The 19,253-nt window shown below is 35.2% G+C and overlaps 1 protein-coding gene across 1 annotated transcript in view; it reads left to right on the top strand.

Moving 5' to 3' along the window:
• LOC148952669 (RRP12-like protein) overlaps nucleotides 1-18,343 on the top strand; it is a 124,636-nt gene extending 106,293 nt beyond the window's left edge. Inside the window, exons 17-18 of the mRNA XM_089087331.1 lie at nucleotides 12,863-13,020; nucleotides 18,071-18,343. Coding sequence (XP_088943457.1) covers nucleotides 12,863-13,020; nucleotides 18,071-18,343 — 431 coding nt within the window. The remainder of the gene's footprint in view (nucleotides 1-12,862; nucleotides 13,021-18,070) is intronic.
• Nucleotides 18,344-19,253: the final 910 nt, after the last annotated feature.

The following is a 19,253-nucleotide window of genomic DNA, read 5'->3' on the forward strand; positions in this document are numbered from 1 at the left end:
TAAATACAAATGAAGAGAGTCTACAATACACTACTTTTTCAACAACCTTAGAAATTACAGGAAGGAGAGAAATAGGTCTATAGTTAGAAGTTAGAGATGAATCACCTTTTTTAAATAAAGGTACAACATTAGCAACTTTAAATAAATGAGGAAAAACAACAGAAGAAAGAGAGAGGTTAGTTATGTGTAAGATGGGGTTAGAAACAAACTGACCAATTTTTTTTAAGAACATTACAGCTCAAACCAAAACCATCAACTGAATGGCTACTTGAAAGCTGAAAAATAATGTAAGAAATTTCGGTATCACTGCATGGAAAAAGGAAAAATGACTTTTCTGCTAAGGGAAAACTACTTAATCTGCTGTAGGGTGGATTAGGAACTGAAGGAAGTGAGGTGAAATACGAATTGAAGGCGCTTGCTGAAGAATTTTTGTCCACGAAAGATCCATCAGCTTTCCTGTAGTGACAAGGGGGGGACTGTTTGAGTTTCTTGCGGGAAAGAGCTTCATTGACTACAGTCCAAACCTTTCGTAAATTCCCCTTACACTCATCAATTCGACGCGAAAAATATAGCTTTTTGGCTGCACGTACTGAAGAAATAAGCACATTTTTATAAAGTTTATACTTCAAAAGATCATCCTGTGTCTTACTTTTGCATGCAGCCTTAAACAGAGACGCCGTCATATGTGTAGCATTGATCAAACCTCTAGACATCCATGGACATTTGGGTATGGAATTCCTTGGCCTCTTTCTAAGAGGAAATTGCTTATCCAACAGAGCTCCCATACGACACAAAAATAAATTCGTTGTACAATCAACGTCATTAGCTTCAAGAACTCTAGACCAATCATTGCTCTGAAGACTATGTATTAAATTAGAAATTTCTTTATCTGTGGAAGTTCTAAAAGGAGACTCACCGAGCTCATCCACAGCAATCTCAGTTTGAGGCACAAAAAGTGAAACATAAATAGGGAAGTGATCAGAAAGATCAGTGAAAACAAGACCAGAAGTAAACTTCAAATTAGAAGAATGACAAATGAAAATATTGTCTATTAAAGTGGCAGACTTTCTAGTAGGGTCAACACGAGAAGGAAAAAAAATTGAAGGAAGTAGACCAGCAGAAGAAAGCACATCAAAGAGATGGTCACATTCATCACTTGATCCAATATTTAACATATTACAATTAAAATCTCCCAAAACACAAATACGTTTTTTAGAGAACGACCCCACACAAGAAAGTTGATCAAGCAAATCACAGAACAAATGTGTTGGAAAAGGAGGGGGCTTATAAAACAAACAAACAGTGTCACATACAAACTGGTTTTTCAGATCAATAACAAGAGAATAAACTGTCCTACTATTTGACACTACTGATGTAAACAAGGATTCAAGGTCAGACCTTCTTCTAAACTCAATATCAGACTTTATAAACAAAGAAATACCTCCTGAGCACTTTGTTACCATTCTGGGGATATGGACAGCAACATAACCATGCATATGATAGGCTGTAAAATTTTCACCATCAGATAACCATGTTTCTGTTAAACCAATTACATCAAAAGGGCAAGAATTATCAGACCACAAATACGATTTCAGACTTTCCCACTTATCTCTTATCTCACGCACATTCAAACAAAATACATTAAAGCTACTATTTAAAGACAGTGAGGGTATAATTTTATCACAATAATCAATGGTAGTGTGATAATTACAGCTAGATTTAACCATAGATTCAAGGAGAGGGTCAAGCGTGTGAGTCTATTGCTTACCAGCCCTACTTGGTTGATAAAATAAAACTTAATTAAGAATAGAAGAATTCAAAAGAAAAGAGAAATCACCCATAATTATCACAAATAATAAAAATACACATAGAAATATAAGTGGGATGGCACAAATTATCCAAAGTATTGGACCAAAGTATAATGTGACACCATTTGCTATTACATGAGCTGCAAGTGTGCTGGACTGACAAAAAAATAATAGAAGTTAGGCTACATGAAGGTGAGAGGATCACAAAAAGCATAATGAGATACCAGTAAAATGAAAGTAGAATCAAAGTATTGGCCCAATTTATAATGTGGGACCAGAAAATTATGTAAGCTGTAACTGACATGAGAAAGAAAGAAAAAAAAAATATAATAGTAGTCAGCCTACCTGAAGGTGATAGGATCACAGACAAATATAAATGAATATCAATGGAATGCCACATATTATTCCAAATATTAGCCCAAAGTATACTATGTGTAGTAAAAATTATCAAAAATTTGATAGAATTCAGGGTACACAAGGGTGATAGCATCAAAAAATAAGATAAAGAAATATCAATGAGATGGCATATATTATTCAAAATATTGACCAAAAATATAATATGGGACCAGTCAAAATTATGCAAGTTGCATGTGTGCTAACATGAAAAAAATATGATAGAATTCAGGTTACAGGAAGGTGATAGTATCACTAACCCAGATAAGGAAATAATAGTGGCATGGCACATATTCATCAAAATATTGGCCCCAAGTATAATGTGGAACCAGTCAAAATTATATGAGCTGCAATTATGCTTAAATGACAAAAATATGAAAGAAAACAGCCTGCATAAAGGTGATAGGATCACAAACAAACATAAAAAAAAATAATAAATAAATAAATAAATAACAGTGGGATAACATATATGATTCATAAAATCTGCCCAAAATGCAGTATAGGACCAGTGAAAATTATATGAGATGCAAGTGTGCTGACATGACAAAAACATTATAAAAGCCAAGCTACACGATGGTGAAAGGATCATAAACAAACATAAAGAAAAGTCAGTGAGAAGGCACATATTATTGTAAGTATTAGCACAAACTATAATGTGTAACCAGTTGATATTATGGAGGTTACAAGTATAATGACACAACAAGAATATAATGTAAATCAGACAACATGAAGGTGACACAATCACAAACAAACATAAAGAAATATTAGTGGGAAGGGACATATCGTCCAAACTATTGGCACAAAGTGTAATTTGGTACCAGTCTAAATTATGTGAGGAGAGTAAAGAATAATAGAGGAATATTTTAAGAACAGCAAGTAAATCCCTACAGAAACAATGAAATACATTATAAGAAAATAAATCTAAATCCATCACTTTAATTTATCTGAATTTGCAGCACATAAATAAATATCACTCTGATCATTAAACTTAACCCCTCTTCCAGATTGGGTTTTATGCAGGATATCTCCTGTGCTGGACCAAACATTACATAAGCCAAGCTTTGACTTGGTATATGAAAGTAGTTGTAAGTGTGGTTTTGTAAGCGTCTAAGAAAATAGTATCCCAGATCCTTTCAAATCCTTCTTTTGTCTGAGAAGCAGTTGACGAACTTATAAGTTTCAAAATTCTACAACTATGGGTCTGGGTTTTGCAGATGGTTTACCAATTCTTTTGGCTGATACAACATCAGACTGAATAATTGGTATGCCAGGAAATTTCCCAGCACATAGTGACAGGAATTGACTTTCAGTGTTTTCAATGAAGGTCTCCTCTTTCACCCCAAAGACAATAATTTGGTTGCTCAAAGCCTGCTGTTCAAAACGGTCATTTAATCTTGCCAGGTTGGACTGGATAGGCTGGAAAGAGTTTTTAAGGTCTATCATGGATGACTCTAAAGTAGCCAATGAAGATTCAACAGAAAATATGCGTCTGTTATAGCTTTCATGAGTTTTATCCACTAGATTACTAATATCTAGGTTGAGGCCAGCATACACCTCGTGCTTGATTGCATCCAGCTTACCTGAAGAGATAGTGACATTATGTTGCATGAATGTCTGTTCCTCTTTCATTTTAACCACTGCCTCATCTACCTGGGAAGAAATCTTAGCCAATATAAGGTCATCAAGTAACCCTTTCACTGAAGATTTAAGATTGTCAGGTTGTAGTGAATCTGCTAGCATTTTATGTTTGATTTTTATGCTATTTATGTGGTTAGTGAGCATGAGTAGTTGCTCTGAAACAGATTCTGATCCAGAGAATTGGATTGAGCTGTCAGACCTTAGTTCACAAGGTGGCTTGAGTTGACTTTTCATTTCTTATCTGAAGTAAACGACAAAACAGGACCAGAAATAAGCAGTGGTATAAGACAGTTTGGGTATAAGGCAGGATGTAGTCCACAATGAAGTAACAAATTTCAAATACCAAAGCAGGGGATTGTGAAATTTGAAGAATAGAAAGCAAAGCATCAACAGTAGCAGTGGCATAAACCCAAGGAATGGTTACTGTAGTTAAATTACAAGTTAAAATTGGTATAGGTCTCACCTGATGAGTCCCCTCTTAAACCCCTGGGGTGGGGGCTTCTATGTGTGCCTGCCTTTACCCACTGGTAGGCAGGCAGAACCAGTACTTCAGGACGCTTAAAGTGTTGCTGGTTATGCCAGAAAACCTCAAATTCTGATCTCATCTGATACCCACGTCTTTTCAATTTTTCAAATTTTTTGCATATAGTATTGTTTATTGGGAAGTATACAGACGTTTTCAAGTGGGATTTTTTCTGGTAGTGGGGGGTCGGGGGTTATGTGGGAGGATCTTTTCATGGGGGAAGGGACATTACTCTGACGGGGGTGCCGGATTTCCCATCATGATTAAAGAAAAAGATCAGAAATTAAATAAAAAACAAACAAGTTTTTCAACTGAAAGTAAAGAGTCACATCAAAACTTAAAACGAACAGAAATTATTAAGTATATGATTGGGTTCGCCACCTAGTCAATACCTCGCTCTTTAAGCCGAAGATTTTTTAGTACTTTCATAAGAGCTATTTATTCTAATTAACGGCCTTTGTGATTAAAGGGTCATTTCTAAAGAATCGGAACAAAATTTGGACTTTAGCGTAAAGAGCGAGGTACTGACTAGGGGGCGAACCCCCTTGTTGGGGTTCCACCCCTGTTTCTTTCCCTTTCAGATAAATGACCTGTTTTCGTTCTATTTACATTTTTTTAGATTTGCCTATAGTATAATTTGCAATGACAATTTAAAAGTCTCGTTGCTAAGCTATAGTTGTGTTGCAATAAGTAAGCTTTGAAGTAAATTCTATTTTTGTACTTCCTGGTTTGAGTCATTGAATAATAGGGCTGGGAAGGTAGAATTGGTTATGAATGGGGATTGAGATGATCGGCTGGGCCAAGCGTAGGTCCACCCCTATGAACAGTTGTGTACAGACTTTTATTTTTGATTTAGTCTGCGTTTAGACCCCTTCCGGGGAAACATATTTTTGTGTTATTATTGTGACCGTTTGAAAAATACAAGTAAGGTATTTTCTACAAACTGTGTACTAGTTTCCGGAACCCAGGCAGGGTAGGAATAGAGTTACGAGATATCTTTATTATTATGTTGACATGGGGGGTTTGTTACCTCCAAGGAGAGAGTTAGAGATTTTCTAGCCGTAACCCCAGACGGTTACATTTGGCTTTAGAAAGTGGCCGTCTGACCACTCGATCGCGTTATCATACCCTGGGACAAGGTATACTGTATAGGGTAGTACCAAGCCCGATATTTGCAGAACCGGTGTGGTAGACGCGGGCATCACATTATAATTTGGGGCCGGGGCTTTCCCCTTCAATAAGTGGTGACTCCCGTATACCACACCAGTGGTGTTGTGGCCTACCGGTATAACACTGGTGGCAGCAAGAAAATATCCTGTCAGGAAACCTGATAGTAAAAGAATTCCGCGTTTTCGAAGAGACAAGTTGAGTTACCCTATATAGTAGCCTATTATGGTTACATATATAAAAAATCGCCAAAAGAAATGTTTCATTATCTGGGCTGTGCCTAGTTGGATAATAATAATAAGTAATAAAATTTAAGAATCAATAGATCACGCGAATAATTAACTTGTGAGACAAGGGAGGCTGCGCCGCCCACGTAGAATCAATTTTTCACGGAAGGATAAAAAGAGACATTGATAAAAGGATTTTCATTTGGACGGAAGACGTTAAGTAAACCTTAAAATAATGGCGGACAAACGAAGAATTCAGACAAGATCTACCGCGGTAAAAAAAAATCGTATTCAGACGCATCGCAATTATATGCGACTCCCGCTGGGAATACCCTAAGAAAAACACCATCAGATAGAACCTTATATCACTCAGGGGGTTAAATAGAAGAGATTTCTGAGACATGTGAAGGGGAAATCTTCAAAACAAAATCAGTAATAGAGCGATCTCCGGTACGAACCATGGAAGAAGAAAAGAGTTAAAGGCAGATTCAGAAAGAATTATTCCCAGATAGAGAAACCAGACAAAAGAAACAGTGGCAATAATACATGAAGAAAACTCACTATATGAAAAGACGAATAAAACAAAACCATCCCACCCTTCAGATGAAGTACAAAATGTAGGGGAGCGGGTTGAGGGTAAAAGAAAATATAATTATAGAACGAACAGAATCAGAAAACGAATTAAGAGGATATAAAACAGAGAGATTCATAGTAGGCCAAGTAGCACCAGTAGTAGAAGCTCAATTTCCAGCAGGGGCCGCGAAACAGTACCCGGATAGATATGACACAAAAACTGTTAAATTTCATGGAGAATGACAGATTAGCCAGAGAACGAAAAGAGAAGGAAGATAGAAAAGACAGAGAGAAAGATAGAAAAGAAAGAGAGAAAGAGAGGATAGCCAGAGAACGAAAGGTAGAGGCAGATAGGGAGGATAGAAGAGAACTAATGTAAATAATTGCAGGGAAAAATTTTCAAACGTATAAGAGAACTCTATGGGTTAGAAGCCCGGAAAAAAATACAACCTCGCTGACTACGGGGGAAGATGGACCGGTCCGTAAAACAAATTGGGATGCTGTGCCATCCTGTCAGAAAAACGAAATACTTGATACGCGTGTTCAAAATGTTGATACTTCACAAAAGTGGGATGCGGAAGTAAAAAGACCACATAATATTGAGAATAAGACGCCCGAGAATGATTTTTCGGGAAGATTTCCAGAAAATGGAGAACTTGAGAACACTTTTAATGAATATGAGACGCTAACAAGTACAGGCCAAAATGAAAAACTGATTTTACCAAAGCAAAATGAGACGAAATTTATTGTACGCGCTTTCCCTCGTAAAGTTCGAAAAATTTTAGTAGAAAATGAAAAACTAAATGTCGGAGTTCAGTTCCCATTTGATGACGAAATATTTATTTCTGCAGTAAGAGTAAAGAGAACTAAAAGAGAGAAAAGAGATATTAAACGGAGCTACAATGAAGAAATGCAGTCAAAGATGGCGGACACTGGAGTCCAAATCAGATTTAATGATGATTTATTAATTTGCGCCAAGTACAAGATTGAGATAAGTAGAGATGAAAAGAGGAGTGTAAAAAAGAGACAAAATTTTGAAATTCAGCCTGCAATGGCGAAAAATAAAAAAAGTTTGATGGGTTGTGCATTGATAGCATGAACAATAGGGAGAAAAATAAAATATTAAACGAGCTGTGCCGTGATGACATAATAAGTAGGGGAGAAAAAGAGGTCAAAGGCCCCAGCGAAATAAAACAAGACGGTAACAAAATAAAGATGAAGAACTTACAACGAATTGGGGGAAGTTGCGAGATATTGAATGTCGAGTCCGATTGCAAAAAATTGAAAGAAATCTAAGATTAGTATTATAAATTCAAAAGCTATGTCACTCATTTAGGCGGGGGGAGAATCCCTTGGGTAAGATTACTAGCAGGCCGTCATGAAAGATAGCCCTTTTCTCTAATCCAAAACTAGCGGATAAGTTGTGATCCCTTTACCGAGGTTTTGCCTCTCTGATCTGGAGTCCTTGGGGGATAGTCTCTCCCACTCACTTCATACTTCACCCAAACCTTTGTCCAGTAACCCTATTCATAGCTGTTATTCTTCATGGGAACTGACAATTATTTTCGGAAAACCATATTCAGTATCTAAGTTTCATCTTCAATTAGCATCAACGCATATTCTTCATTTAATTATCCCAGGGGAGAGAACCCAGAAAAAAGGCGATTCATGGTTCGCTCAAAATTTTACTTCATTGCCATTACCTTAATCGTTTTCACAGGCCTGTGTATTTCCGGCCTTAGATTATTTGAAATAATGCCCAGGGGCAACTTACTTCTTTATTGAGATATGGGGTTGTTTCCACAGATGGAAATTAAGAGGCTAGTGCAGCCAATTTTTCATGAGGGCTGGCATCATCATATGTGCCAGAAACTGATTCTCTGCTCCTCTCAAATTTAAATTCGTGAAAGCGAGAATTTTTTTTGTTTTTGATTGTGCCAAAACTTTCAAAAACTAATGCGGATGCTATACGATTTAGACCATGGTGGTCCTACAGTAGAGACTTGTCGTTGACCACCGATCCAGAGCCAAGCGGTGGAAGTAGTAGCACAGACACTGGCGGAAGAGAGAAGGCAAATGGATTTTGTAAAGTTGATGTTATGTATTTATGTTTGTAAGGGTCGACCACAGTTCATATAATTATCCAGTAAGCTTATCGCAGATCATTTCTGGTCTTCGTTCTCGGTGCGAACAAAAAGCTCCTCCCACTTCTTTCTGCATTAGCGGGTTAGTGTGTTGACTCAATGAGAAATAGTTGCAACGTGCATTATTCGTAATTGCGACAGCAGAAAAAAACTTGGTGAGCCAGCCAAGTGGTTTGCAAGTGTCCCATCTCGCAGGTATGACTTAATTTATATACAAATTATGACTTAATCTATTATTTACATACAGTGGACTCAAATGATTGGCCTATGTAGGATTTTGTAAAAAAAGGAGGCGGGGGTTGATGAAATTTGTGAAAATAAGGAATTTTTTTTTCTTCTAATAACTGGTGGAAAAGGTGTGATGGTTTCAAGGGCGGATCCAGGATTTTTTAGGGGAGGGGGCGCAAAGTAGGTTGATCCGACAAACTTACGTTAGGAGCAAGTTTAATTAATGCAAACTTGCGTTAATTAGGTGAATTACACTGCTTTAGACTACTATACGGGGGTAACCCTCGCCCCCCCCTCTGGATCCGCAACTGGATAGTTTATCATTTTTTTTTCACGTCGTGGTATTCATTTTCTCAGATTTTAGTTCCTTTGATATTTGAAAAATCTAGTTTCCTGTTTTTGCGGAGAGCCTAGATATGACTAGTTTTGTTTTCAATCAATGTTTTTTTATGAAATGGGCAGACCTTTCTTGATCTTTAAACAATAAACACCTCTGTTTGAAAATCTTTGCACTTTCTGAATTTAGATAGCGATAAGGGTTCCTGATTGAGACCAATTCTAGCACTTGGGTTCTAATTATTATATAACAATGTGAAGCACCAAATATCATAATCAAATGTCATCGCTTTATGGTATTGTTCAAATAAACTTATTTTTTACTTGATTATCGTCGTAAATTTATTCTTTCTCTTTCTTTCCATTCTTAAACCAATGTTATATTTATCTTTTGCATTATTACAGCCCACTATATATACATTCATATAAATTTATATGCAGTGTTACCGCCATACCAATTATTCTCCTTTCCTTTTTATTCTTTAATAATAATTTCTGGTCGTTTTGAGTTTGAATTATTGTAGGCTTCTATTTCTACTAATCTTAAGTTTAATATGGCCTTTACTTTTCTTTAAAAAAACTTTCTTTTTCCTAAAGTTTTCGTAGTGTATATATATATTTATATATATATATATATATATATATATATATATATATATATATATGTATATATATATATATATATATATATATATATATATATATATATATATATATATATATATATATATATATATATATATATATATATATATATATATATATATATGATATGTATGTGTATATATATATATATATATATATATATATATATATATATATATATATATATATATATATATATATATATATATATTTATATCGGCGCGTACAAACAGCTCCTCTCATTTGATCTGCCATCAGCGGTCCAATTACCCTGGAACACGTATTTTGGCAGAAACTTTCTCAAAATGCCTTTGAAACCAACTTGAGACTTCGAAACCTATTTTTAATTCCTAAAAACATCTAATAATAACATTACACTACTGACTACCGATTTTCATGTATGTATTGGAATAAATTAATTTAAAATTAGTTTCTTCAAAATTAGTGTTCCAACGTTGAAGCCAAGTTTCGCGTCCAAGGGAAATCTGACTTGTCTACCCGTGAAAAGATCTGATACCGCCTATCTGTAAAACGTTCTCCGGAGCACTCGCACCCCGGTCCGGGTTTTTATAATGGGTGAGATAGGGAATGATCATACTGGATAATTATATGAACTCTGGGGTCGACCAAGGTAGCGCGTGGGCGGTCATTTATCTTACGGGGGGAGGTGTTGGGGTTCCACCCCTGTTTCTTTTCCTTTCAGATAAATGACCTGTTTTTGTTCTAATTAAATTTGTTTAGATTTGCCTATAGTATAATTCACAATGACAATTTAAAAGTCTCGTTGCTAAGCTATAGTTGTGTTGCAATAAGTAAGCTTTGAAGTAAATTGTATTTTTGTACTTCCTGGTTTGAGTCATTGAATAATAGGGCTGGGAAGGTAGAATTGGTTATGAATGGGGATTGAGATGATTGGCTGGGCCAAGCGAAGGTCCACCCCTATGAACTGTTGTGTACAGAATTTTATTTTTGATTTTGTCTGGGTTTAGACCCCGTTCGGGGAAACATTTTTGTGTTATTATTGTGACCGTTTGGAATAATACAAGTAAGGTATTTTCTACAAACTCCGTACTAGTTTCCGGAACCCAGACAGGATAGGAATAGAGTTGTAAGATATCGTCATTATTATACTGACAGGGGGGTTTGTTACCTCCAAGGAGAGAGTTAGAGATTTTCCAGCCGTAACCCCAGGCGGGTAAATTTGGCTTGAGAAAGTGGCCATTTGACTACTTAGTTGCGTTATTATATCCTGGGACAGGGTATAATGTCGAGAGAGTAGTTCCAAACCCAATATCTGCAAAAACAGTGGGGCAGTCGTAGGAATCCCATCATAATTTGGGGCCGGGGCTTTCCCCTCCAATAAGTGGTGACACCCGTATATCACCACGCCAGTGGCGTTGTGGCCTACCGGTATAACACTGGTGGCTAAATACCACGAACACCCCTAATACACGTATTAAAAGTATATGGATATAGAAGTTCGTTACGTAAGTTAATTCGTAAGTTACTTATATTTATTACTAATAAAAACGTTCGTAAATAAAATTAAACAACTTTCGAGAAAGCCATTTAACCAAATAAAAGTAAAATTAATATGCAATTTTTTAATTATTCATGTACGGTGAGCCAAAATCAAAACCTCCTTTAATTCAAAAACGTTCAAAATTAAATAAAAAAAACAAGTTTTTTCAGTTGAAAGCAAGGAGCAACATTAAAACTTAAAACGAACAGAAATTATTCCATATATGAAAGGGGCTGTCCCCTCCTCAACGCCTCGCTCTTTACACTAAAGTTAATCTGTTTCTCACAACTCTATTTTTTAAAACAAGAGCGAGGCGTTATAATTTACGGAAGTAAGGAATAATTTCTGTTCGTTTTAAGTTTTAATGTTGCTCCTTACTTTAAGTTAAAAAAAAAACTTGTTTTTTTTATTTAATCCTTTGAAGGACGCTTATTTTTCCACTTCTTAAGTGTTTGAAGACCGAAGTCAGTGTCAGACCAAAGTGTTTGAAGACCGGAAAAACACGTGTTTGAAAACTGATAGCAAGAAAACTCTTCTATTATTTCGATTTCAATTATTTAATTCAGTTATGAATATTATTCAGTTGTCTATTCAATAAAATTTACAAGTCGGTTCCCTTAGTTAATTGGCAGTTATTTGAAGTCTTTTTCTTTCTCTTGTTATTACAATAATGGAAGTTCCCCTAGATTATTCAATCAAATTTTCCTGGATGTCATCTTCAAAATTTGGCATTTTTATTAATGTGTGTTCTTTATTAATTTTCTTTGATGTGTGTTCTTTATTATTAATGTGATATTTTTAACTCTGTGTTCTCTTTGTTTATGGAATTTTTATTTGTATCAATTTGTGTATGTTTTACAAGTGTTCGTTTTTTTTTACATAATATTTTAAGGGAAAATCAAAAAATAATTGTGGTAACCTGAATGGTAACAGTCTCAACAGTTAAGGTTACTTATTGGACCCTACTTACTTATAGGCTACTATAAGTTAATAACAAAAATTAGATATGAAGAAAGGGTACTTGTATGATTAACCCCCTACCGCTCAAGTTGTTCATGCATTGACGTTCTGTAAACTGGTTTCTTTCGCTAGTTTCTTTCAACTTAGCCTGAGAAAAGACAAAGAGAAGTGACATAATAGATATGAAATATATAATTTGGGTTATATATTTGCACATTAGGGGGTGGGGGGATTAAAGTATTTGGACAGTGTGAAGTCAGGAAAAATTCTTATTCTATAATATCAGAATAATTGTAGCTAACACGTTTTGCATGCAGACCCGTTGTACTTTGCCCCCACCCCAACCCCCTAATGTGCAAATATATAGCCCAAATTTGTTTCTAAAGTATTATATTTCTATCATACTTAGGCATATTTATTAGGATTAACCTAACTTCACTTCTTGACCGGTAGGGGGTATATCATACAAGTACCGAGAAAACGAATGCTCCGTTATCACCCGCTGTTGGAATTGAAGTTTGAAAAATACCAACAATTTAAAACTGATTTTTCCGTGGAGATTACGGAAACGTCGTAAGAATATCGACATTCAGTGGGGAGGATGCGGGACTGAAGGCCTCTCCGCTGTGAACGTGCCTAAATGGCATCAGAAAAGTCAAAGCAGGAAGAGAGGTAATAAATGTGTGTCTGTTTTGTAGGCAACTTTCCTCAAGATTTGATTGATTTACTAGCAGAGAATAGCTCTGCACTGATGCAGGTGCCAACAAGAGAAATCGCTCAGCCAGCAATGGCTTTAGCTAAAACACTTACTGCCTCGTTTCGACTTAAACAATTGGCACCTATCCTCAAATATTTTGTAAGTATATATTTGATTTATTTACTTGATATTATTTATTATTATTTGATAGTTTTCGATTTGATAATTTGGTATTATTTATTTGATTGCTAACAAATTTATATTGAACAGTACATGTGGAATTTGAGGATTCTCGGAAGTTGAGCGTTCATATTGAGAGGGGACAATTTTTCCCTGCTTTCGAGAAACTGTTAAATCACCAGGGCTAGTCCTAGACATTAAGTAAAATCAAAGAAAGGAATTTTGAGAAAAAGATGGTTCTGTGGTCAGTAGGAATAAAAAGAAAATAAACAATCACATGAATATTTTGTCTATAACAAATTAAGGCCTCCTCCGCGTGGAGAAGAAAAGATTTGAAATTAAATACGTAAAAAAACAGGAGGGAAATTTGAAATTGAAGAAGAAAGACTCAAACCGAGTATGTACAGCTGCTTATCCATGACACAAATCACGGAAGTAGAATATACAATAAAATAGCCTAAAAGCCTAACAACAGTACTGTTCTTAATAACAGCGCGGAAGCAACTGATAATAAAATCAATGGATAATGAACCTGACTGTTCTGATGAAAAATGATTTTTTTTTGGGCATTAAAATCAAAAGCATGACATTTTTGGCATTGCAAAAGAATAAAAAAAAAAATACAAACTGAATATAAACAATCGCTATTCCGTGACATAAGTTATGTTAGTAGAATATCAAACAGTTCGTGATAACGAACTGTAAGTAAGGAGCGACCCAGCTCAATAGTAACCGAGACCTTAAAAACCGGAATTTTGATACCAATAGATTCATCAATAGAATCATATTTTATGCTGATTTCAAATATATAAGTTTCATTAAGTGTAGTCTGAGAAAATTTGCCTTATTTTCGAAAAAAGGGGCAAACAACCCCTAAAAGTAATAAAACTTTAATGAAAATCACACCAGCAGATTCAGCGTATCAGAGAACCCTACTATAGAAGTTTCAAGCTCCTATCTGCAAAAATGTGGAATTTTTTTTTTTGCCAGAAGAAAGATCACGAATGCGTGTTTATTTGTTTGTTTTTATTCCCCAGGGGTGATCGTATCGATCCAGTGGTCCTAGAATATCGTAAGAGGGGTCGTCCGAACATAAAATTAAAAGTTCTAGTGCCCTTTTCAAGTGACCAAAAAAGTTGGAGGGCAACTTGGCCCCCTCCCACGCTCATTTTTTTCCGAAGTCACCCAATGAAAATTTTGAGATAGCCATGTGGTTCAGCTTGGTCGAAAATCTGATAAATATGTCTTTGACGATGACTTAATCCCCCACAGTTCCCGGGGGGAAGGGCTGCAAGTTATGAACTTTGCCTATTGTTTACACATAGTATTGGTTAATCGGAAGTATACGGACGTATCAGGAGGGATTTTTTTGTTGTGGGGGAGGGGGTTTGGAGAAGGTTACGGGGGAGGATGTTTCCTTGGGGGAAGGGACATTTCTATAAAAGGGGCACCGGATTTCCCAGTATAATTTTAAAAAAACGATCAGAAATTAAATAAAAAAACATGTTTTTTTCAACTGAAAGTAAGGAGCAACACAACCTAAAACGAACAGAAATTATTACGTATATGAGGGGGTTCGCCCCCTAGTCGATACCTCGCCCTTTACGCTAAAGTTTTTTTAGTACTTTCAAAAGAGCTATCCATTCTAATTAACTGGCCTGTGGGATTCAGATGTCTGTGATCAGAACAGAATTCGAACTTTATCGTAAAGAGCGAAGTATTGACTAGGGGTAAAACTCCCTAATATACGCAATAAAAACATACGAATATAGAAGTTCGTTACGTAAGTTAATTCGTTAGTTACGTCAGGACAAAATTTCGAGAAAGCCATTTAGCCAAAAAAAATAAAATTAATATGCAAATTCTGTTTTAATTATTCATGTCCGGTGGGCCAAAATCAAAGCTGCATTAATTCAAAAACGTTCAGAAATTAATTTTCAAAAAACAAGTCTTTTTTAACTGAAAGTAAGCAGCAACATTAAAACTTAAAATTAACAGAAATTATTCCGTATGTGAAATGGGTTGCCCCTCCTCAACGCCTCGCTCTTTACGCTAAAGTTTGACTCTGTCACACAAATTTATTTTTTAAAACAATAAAAAAAAAACTTTAGCGTAAAGAGTGGTGCGTTGAGGAGGGGACAGCTAGTTTTTTACTGCTGGTTCATTTTTTAAGGTATTATCATAAATCGAATTAACCTTTAGATTTTCTGTATGTGTGTTAATTGACAAACCTGCGAAAATATGTTGTTTTTTTTTATTTCAATTTCCTCTTCTTCTGCTTTTTGAAACTTCTTTCTGCTTCTTCTGCTTTTTGAAACTTCTTTTCGAACTTTTTTCTGCTTCTTCTGGTTTTTGAATACCACTTTGTTACTCTGCAAGTTGTTTGGTAGCTTGTGATTTAGGTTTACAGAAAAAATAAAATAACTCAGGTTTTTTTTAAAGAGAAATTAATATTTGCACTGTGTCTGTCCTTGACGCCTTTGTAATTGACATTTTATTGTTCTGCAAATATATATGTTAATTGAAAATAAACAAATATAAGGAAAATTAGGCATGATCAAAAGACCTCATATTGGACCTTGGTTACTCATGTGCCGCCCGAGGTGCGCAGGCGATCAGGAAAGACCCGCTAGTCATCTCTCATATGTGCTGCCGCCTATACCATTTCCCACTGGGGTTAGCTTATCGTGAGGATATGTTTTCGGTCCAGCTGGTAGGTGTAACTTAGTGTATTTTTTCGGTCTTCCTCTGTTTTGGGGTCTCTGGCTGCCAATCCAGTACCGTTCATGGGAGGCTACCTTATATTACATGCCGTAAGCAGTCCCATCTTCATTAGTGTGTTGTATATCTTGCTAGGAGATGAACGGATACAGAGAGAACTGTCTGGCTTGTAGTGTGGTCTCTAGCTAATGTTCAATATTTTGTAAAGACAGTTTTAGAAAAAAACAAGGCTATCTTTTTTTATTACTAGTCCAGATCTTTGCGTTGAGAGGTATAAAAGAGGGCGGAGAGGACATTACTCTTCAGTAGCCTCATTTTATGAAGAGGGGTTTTAGCGTTGAGTTGTTTCAAAGAACCTCTTTTGATCGCTAAACTGGCTTTAGTTGGTTAAAAGTTTCACAAGATTGTCCTATACAAGACTGCACTTCCGTCTTGCTAGATCGTGTACTGACCACCTTTGAAATGTGACGGTAACATTTGAGGAATCAAATTTGATTTAAATGTCTTGACTTCTAACTTTTTTGACAGTCCCCCCTTCCCTCTTCGGATAAACAAAAGTGAATATTATTAAGACCGTACTAGTTAAAGAAAGATTTTAAAGCTCAGTTGATTGACAAGCCAACTATCAAATCAAACAAGAATATCAGCTATGTCCATTGGTATTATAAGGGATTGGTTCAACTATTATTTTATTTCTTTTTTTCTTCTTCGTTTTTGCATACTTTATTATATGACAATTATATTATTATTAGTTATACTTTATTTTTACGTACTCATGTTAGCTTACTGACTATTCTAGCTTATAAAGATATATTCTATTCTATAATTACCACTTCTAATTTTCTAATTTTCTCAAATCTAATTTTCTCTTTTCCGAGTAAAAATGTTTCTTCTGCTGCATTCCTACTATTCCATTAGAAATTAGTTAAGAAGTTGACATTTCTTAGATACAATAAATCTCTCAAAATCAGACATCTTTCAGGAAATACCTCCTCTTTCTGTGCAGGCTCTTCTACCAATATTTCTACTTCTAATATCAAACTTTTAAGTATTAGAACCTCCTCCCACTTTTAATAATATTTTGTTAGTGCCGCCTAACATTTTCTTAAAAAAGAGGACGCATCAGTGTTGCCCATGCAAAAAAGCATTTTTCCTTGTCGTTCAGGATGGGGCATCAAGTTTTGTTTATAGATTTTCGGCAATGGCAATTACAATGGTGTACTTTTCGTTACTATCCAACGCCATTTTGGAGGGGTTTCAGACTGTTGTTCAAAATCCCCATAAAGTTGTTTTCAAAATAACATTTTACTATTAAGACTAATCAAAATAATAGTTACCATTCCTGAGTCACCTATAAATGGTAACTTTCTCACTAGAGACTTTTTTAAACGCTGCAGAGAGATTTTTAAACGTGTTCCTTAACACGTTTAAGTAAGGAGCAACATTAAAGCTTAAAACGAACAGAAATTATTACGTATTTGAGGGGGTTCGCTTCCTAGTCAATACCTCGCTCTTTACGCTAAAGTTTTTTTAGTACTTTCAAAATAGCTGTCAATTCTAATTAAACGGTATTTGTGATTCAGGGATTTGTGATTCGAACAAAATTCGAACTGTACCGTAAAGAGCGAGGTTTTGACTACGGGGCGAATCCACTCATTTGCGTAATAATTTCTGTTTGTCATAAGTTTTAATGTTGCTCCTTACTTCCAGCTGGAAAAAACTTTTTTTTTATTTAATCATGTCAAGCATCGACCAAGCATTCTTAGTCTTGGAGAAAAAAAAATTCTAAAAACGCGCAGTCTAGTAAATAAGGTCTTGGTCTCAGGAACAAAGAGTTTACTTGTAAACAGTCGCATAACCTGCAAATGTTTGTTCGTTTCAGTGGCTTAAAATTTCACACAGGAGAGCCAACCCGGCAAAACATAACTTTTCATCCTTTTACTTGCTGAAAATTTCACGTGAGTAATTTTAAAAACAATCAAATTTTAAAAAAGTGGGGCCTATTTGTCCCTCCAGAAATAAGGAATAAAGTGGAACAAATGTAAGCCATTGAAATTGAAAAAAAAAAAAAATATATAGAAAGGTAATCTCAGTTCTTTCTCTTTGTTTTTGGGTTCAGTTTACATTTTATTGAGAATCATGGCATAATTATAGATTTATTTTTAATTATAGATTTATTATTATTATTATTAATTATATTTAATTATAGATTTATTATTTATAGATTTATTTTATATTATATTATATTATATTATTTTAATATTTATTTTATTTATTTATAAATTTATTGATATATTATTAATTATAGATTTCTGGGATGTCAAAAATGACTGAGGATTGTAGACGTATATTTCGTGCCAAAACTAGGGAACTGCTCGACCGACTAATCAGGAAGTGTGGACCGGAGCTCATAGCCCCACTTATACCTCCTGAGGACGAGGGTCTTATGAAACGTTTCCACCTCCTTAGGAAAGAAAATGCTAGAACAAAGAGGAAGAAAGAGGCAGAAAGGAGGGTATCGAGAGATAGTAAATCCGAGGAGGAGGGTGATTTCGTACCCCAAACAAGAGCTAAGACGTAAGTAGATCCTGAGTTTTTATTGTTTCATTTTTAATTCTGAAAATTGTGCTTTTCTTTAATATAAATCAGCAGACAATTAAAAGAAGGAGAGTAGTTTAAATAAAGAAATTAGCTAAGGAAGAAAAAATAAAAGGCACAAAGAAAAAAAATATAAGATTGATCTTTATTTGTAATACCATAGATAGATAGATAGATATTTATTGCAAAACAAAAGCCTCTTTGGGCCATGGCAAAAACAAACACAGTTGCATATACATGATAAGCCAAATCACATGATAATAACATATATAACAATAACTAAACATAGCTCATAGCAAATAAAAATGAAATCACACAACAATTGCAACACAAAAGCACCCACAATACTTTAAAACTAACTCACATAATTACACACAATGTCACATTCATAATAATAATAATAATAATCATGTATTCAAAAGCCTTTCTAGAGGGCCATATACACTATATATAAAATATAACATGAAAACAAAAGTAAAGCTCCCTTCAGCATTTTTATTCCAAACCATAATAAATCTTCTTCACAATAGTTCCTTTCTTATCTTTAGTGCCTGATCAACAAATCTACATAATCTACACTTGAGGCTAGGTACCGTCTGAGACAACACGCCCCGAAGTGAAAAATTACTTTTCCCCAAAATACCCTCCCTCAAATCAGTAAGCCTCTGGCGCCGGCACAGAAAATGGTCCAGATTTTCCTCTTCAATATTACAAATGGGACATGTGTACCTAGACGCCGGGAACCCCTTACCTCTCTCAAATACTTTACTCCTCCATCTTAAAGGCAAAGAGTTGGCCCGCAGCTGCAACCAATATGACAAATACTTACTTGGCAAATTAAATTTAAAGTAAATCTCCTGGCCAAACACCTTTTTAACATCCTTATAAACGCT

Source organism: Artemia sp. Qi Xiang Cuo, chromosome 4, assembly GCF_049724085.1.
Source record: "Artemia sp. Qi Xiang Cuo chromosome 4, ASM4972408v1, whole genome shotgun sequence".
Taxonomy (NCBI): Eukaryota; Metazoa; Arthropoda; class Branchiopoda; order Anostraca; family Artemiidae; genus Artemia; species Artemia sp. Qi Xiang Cuo.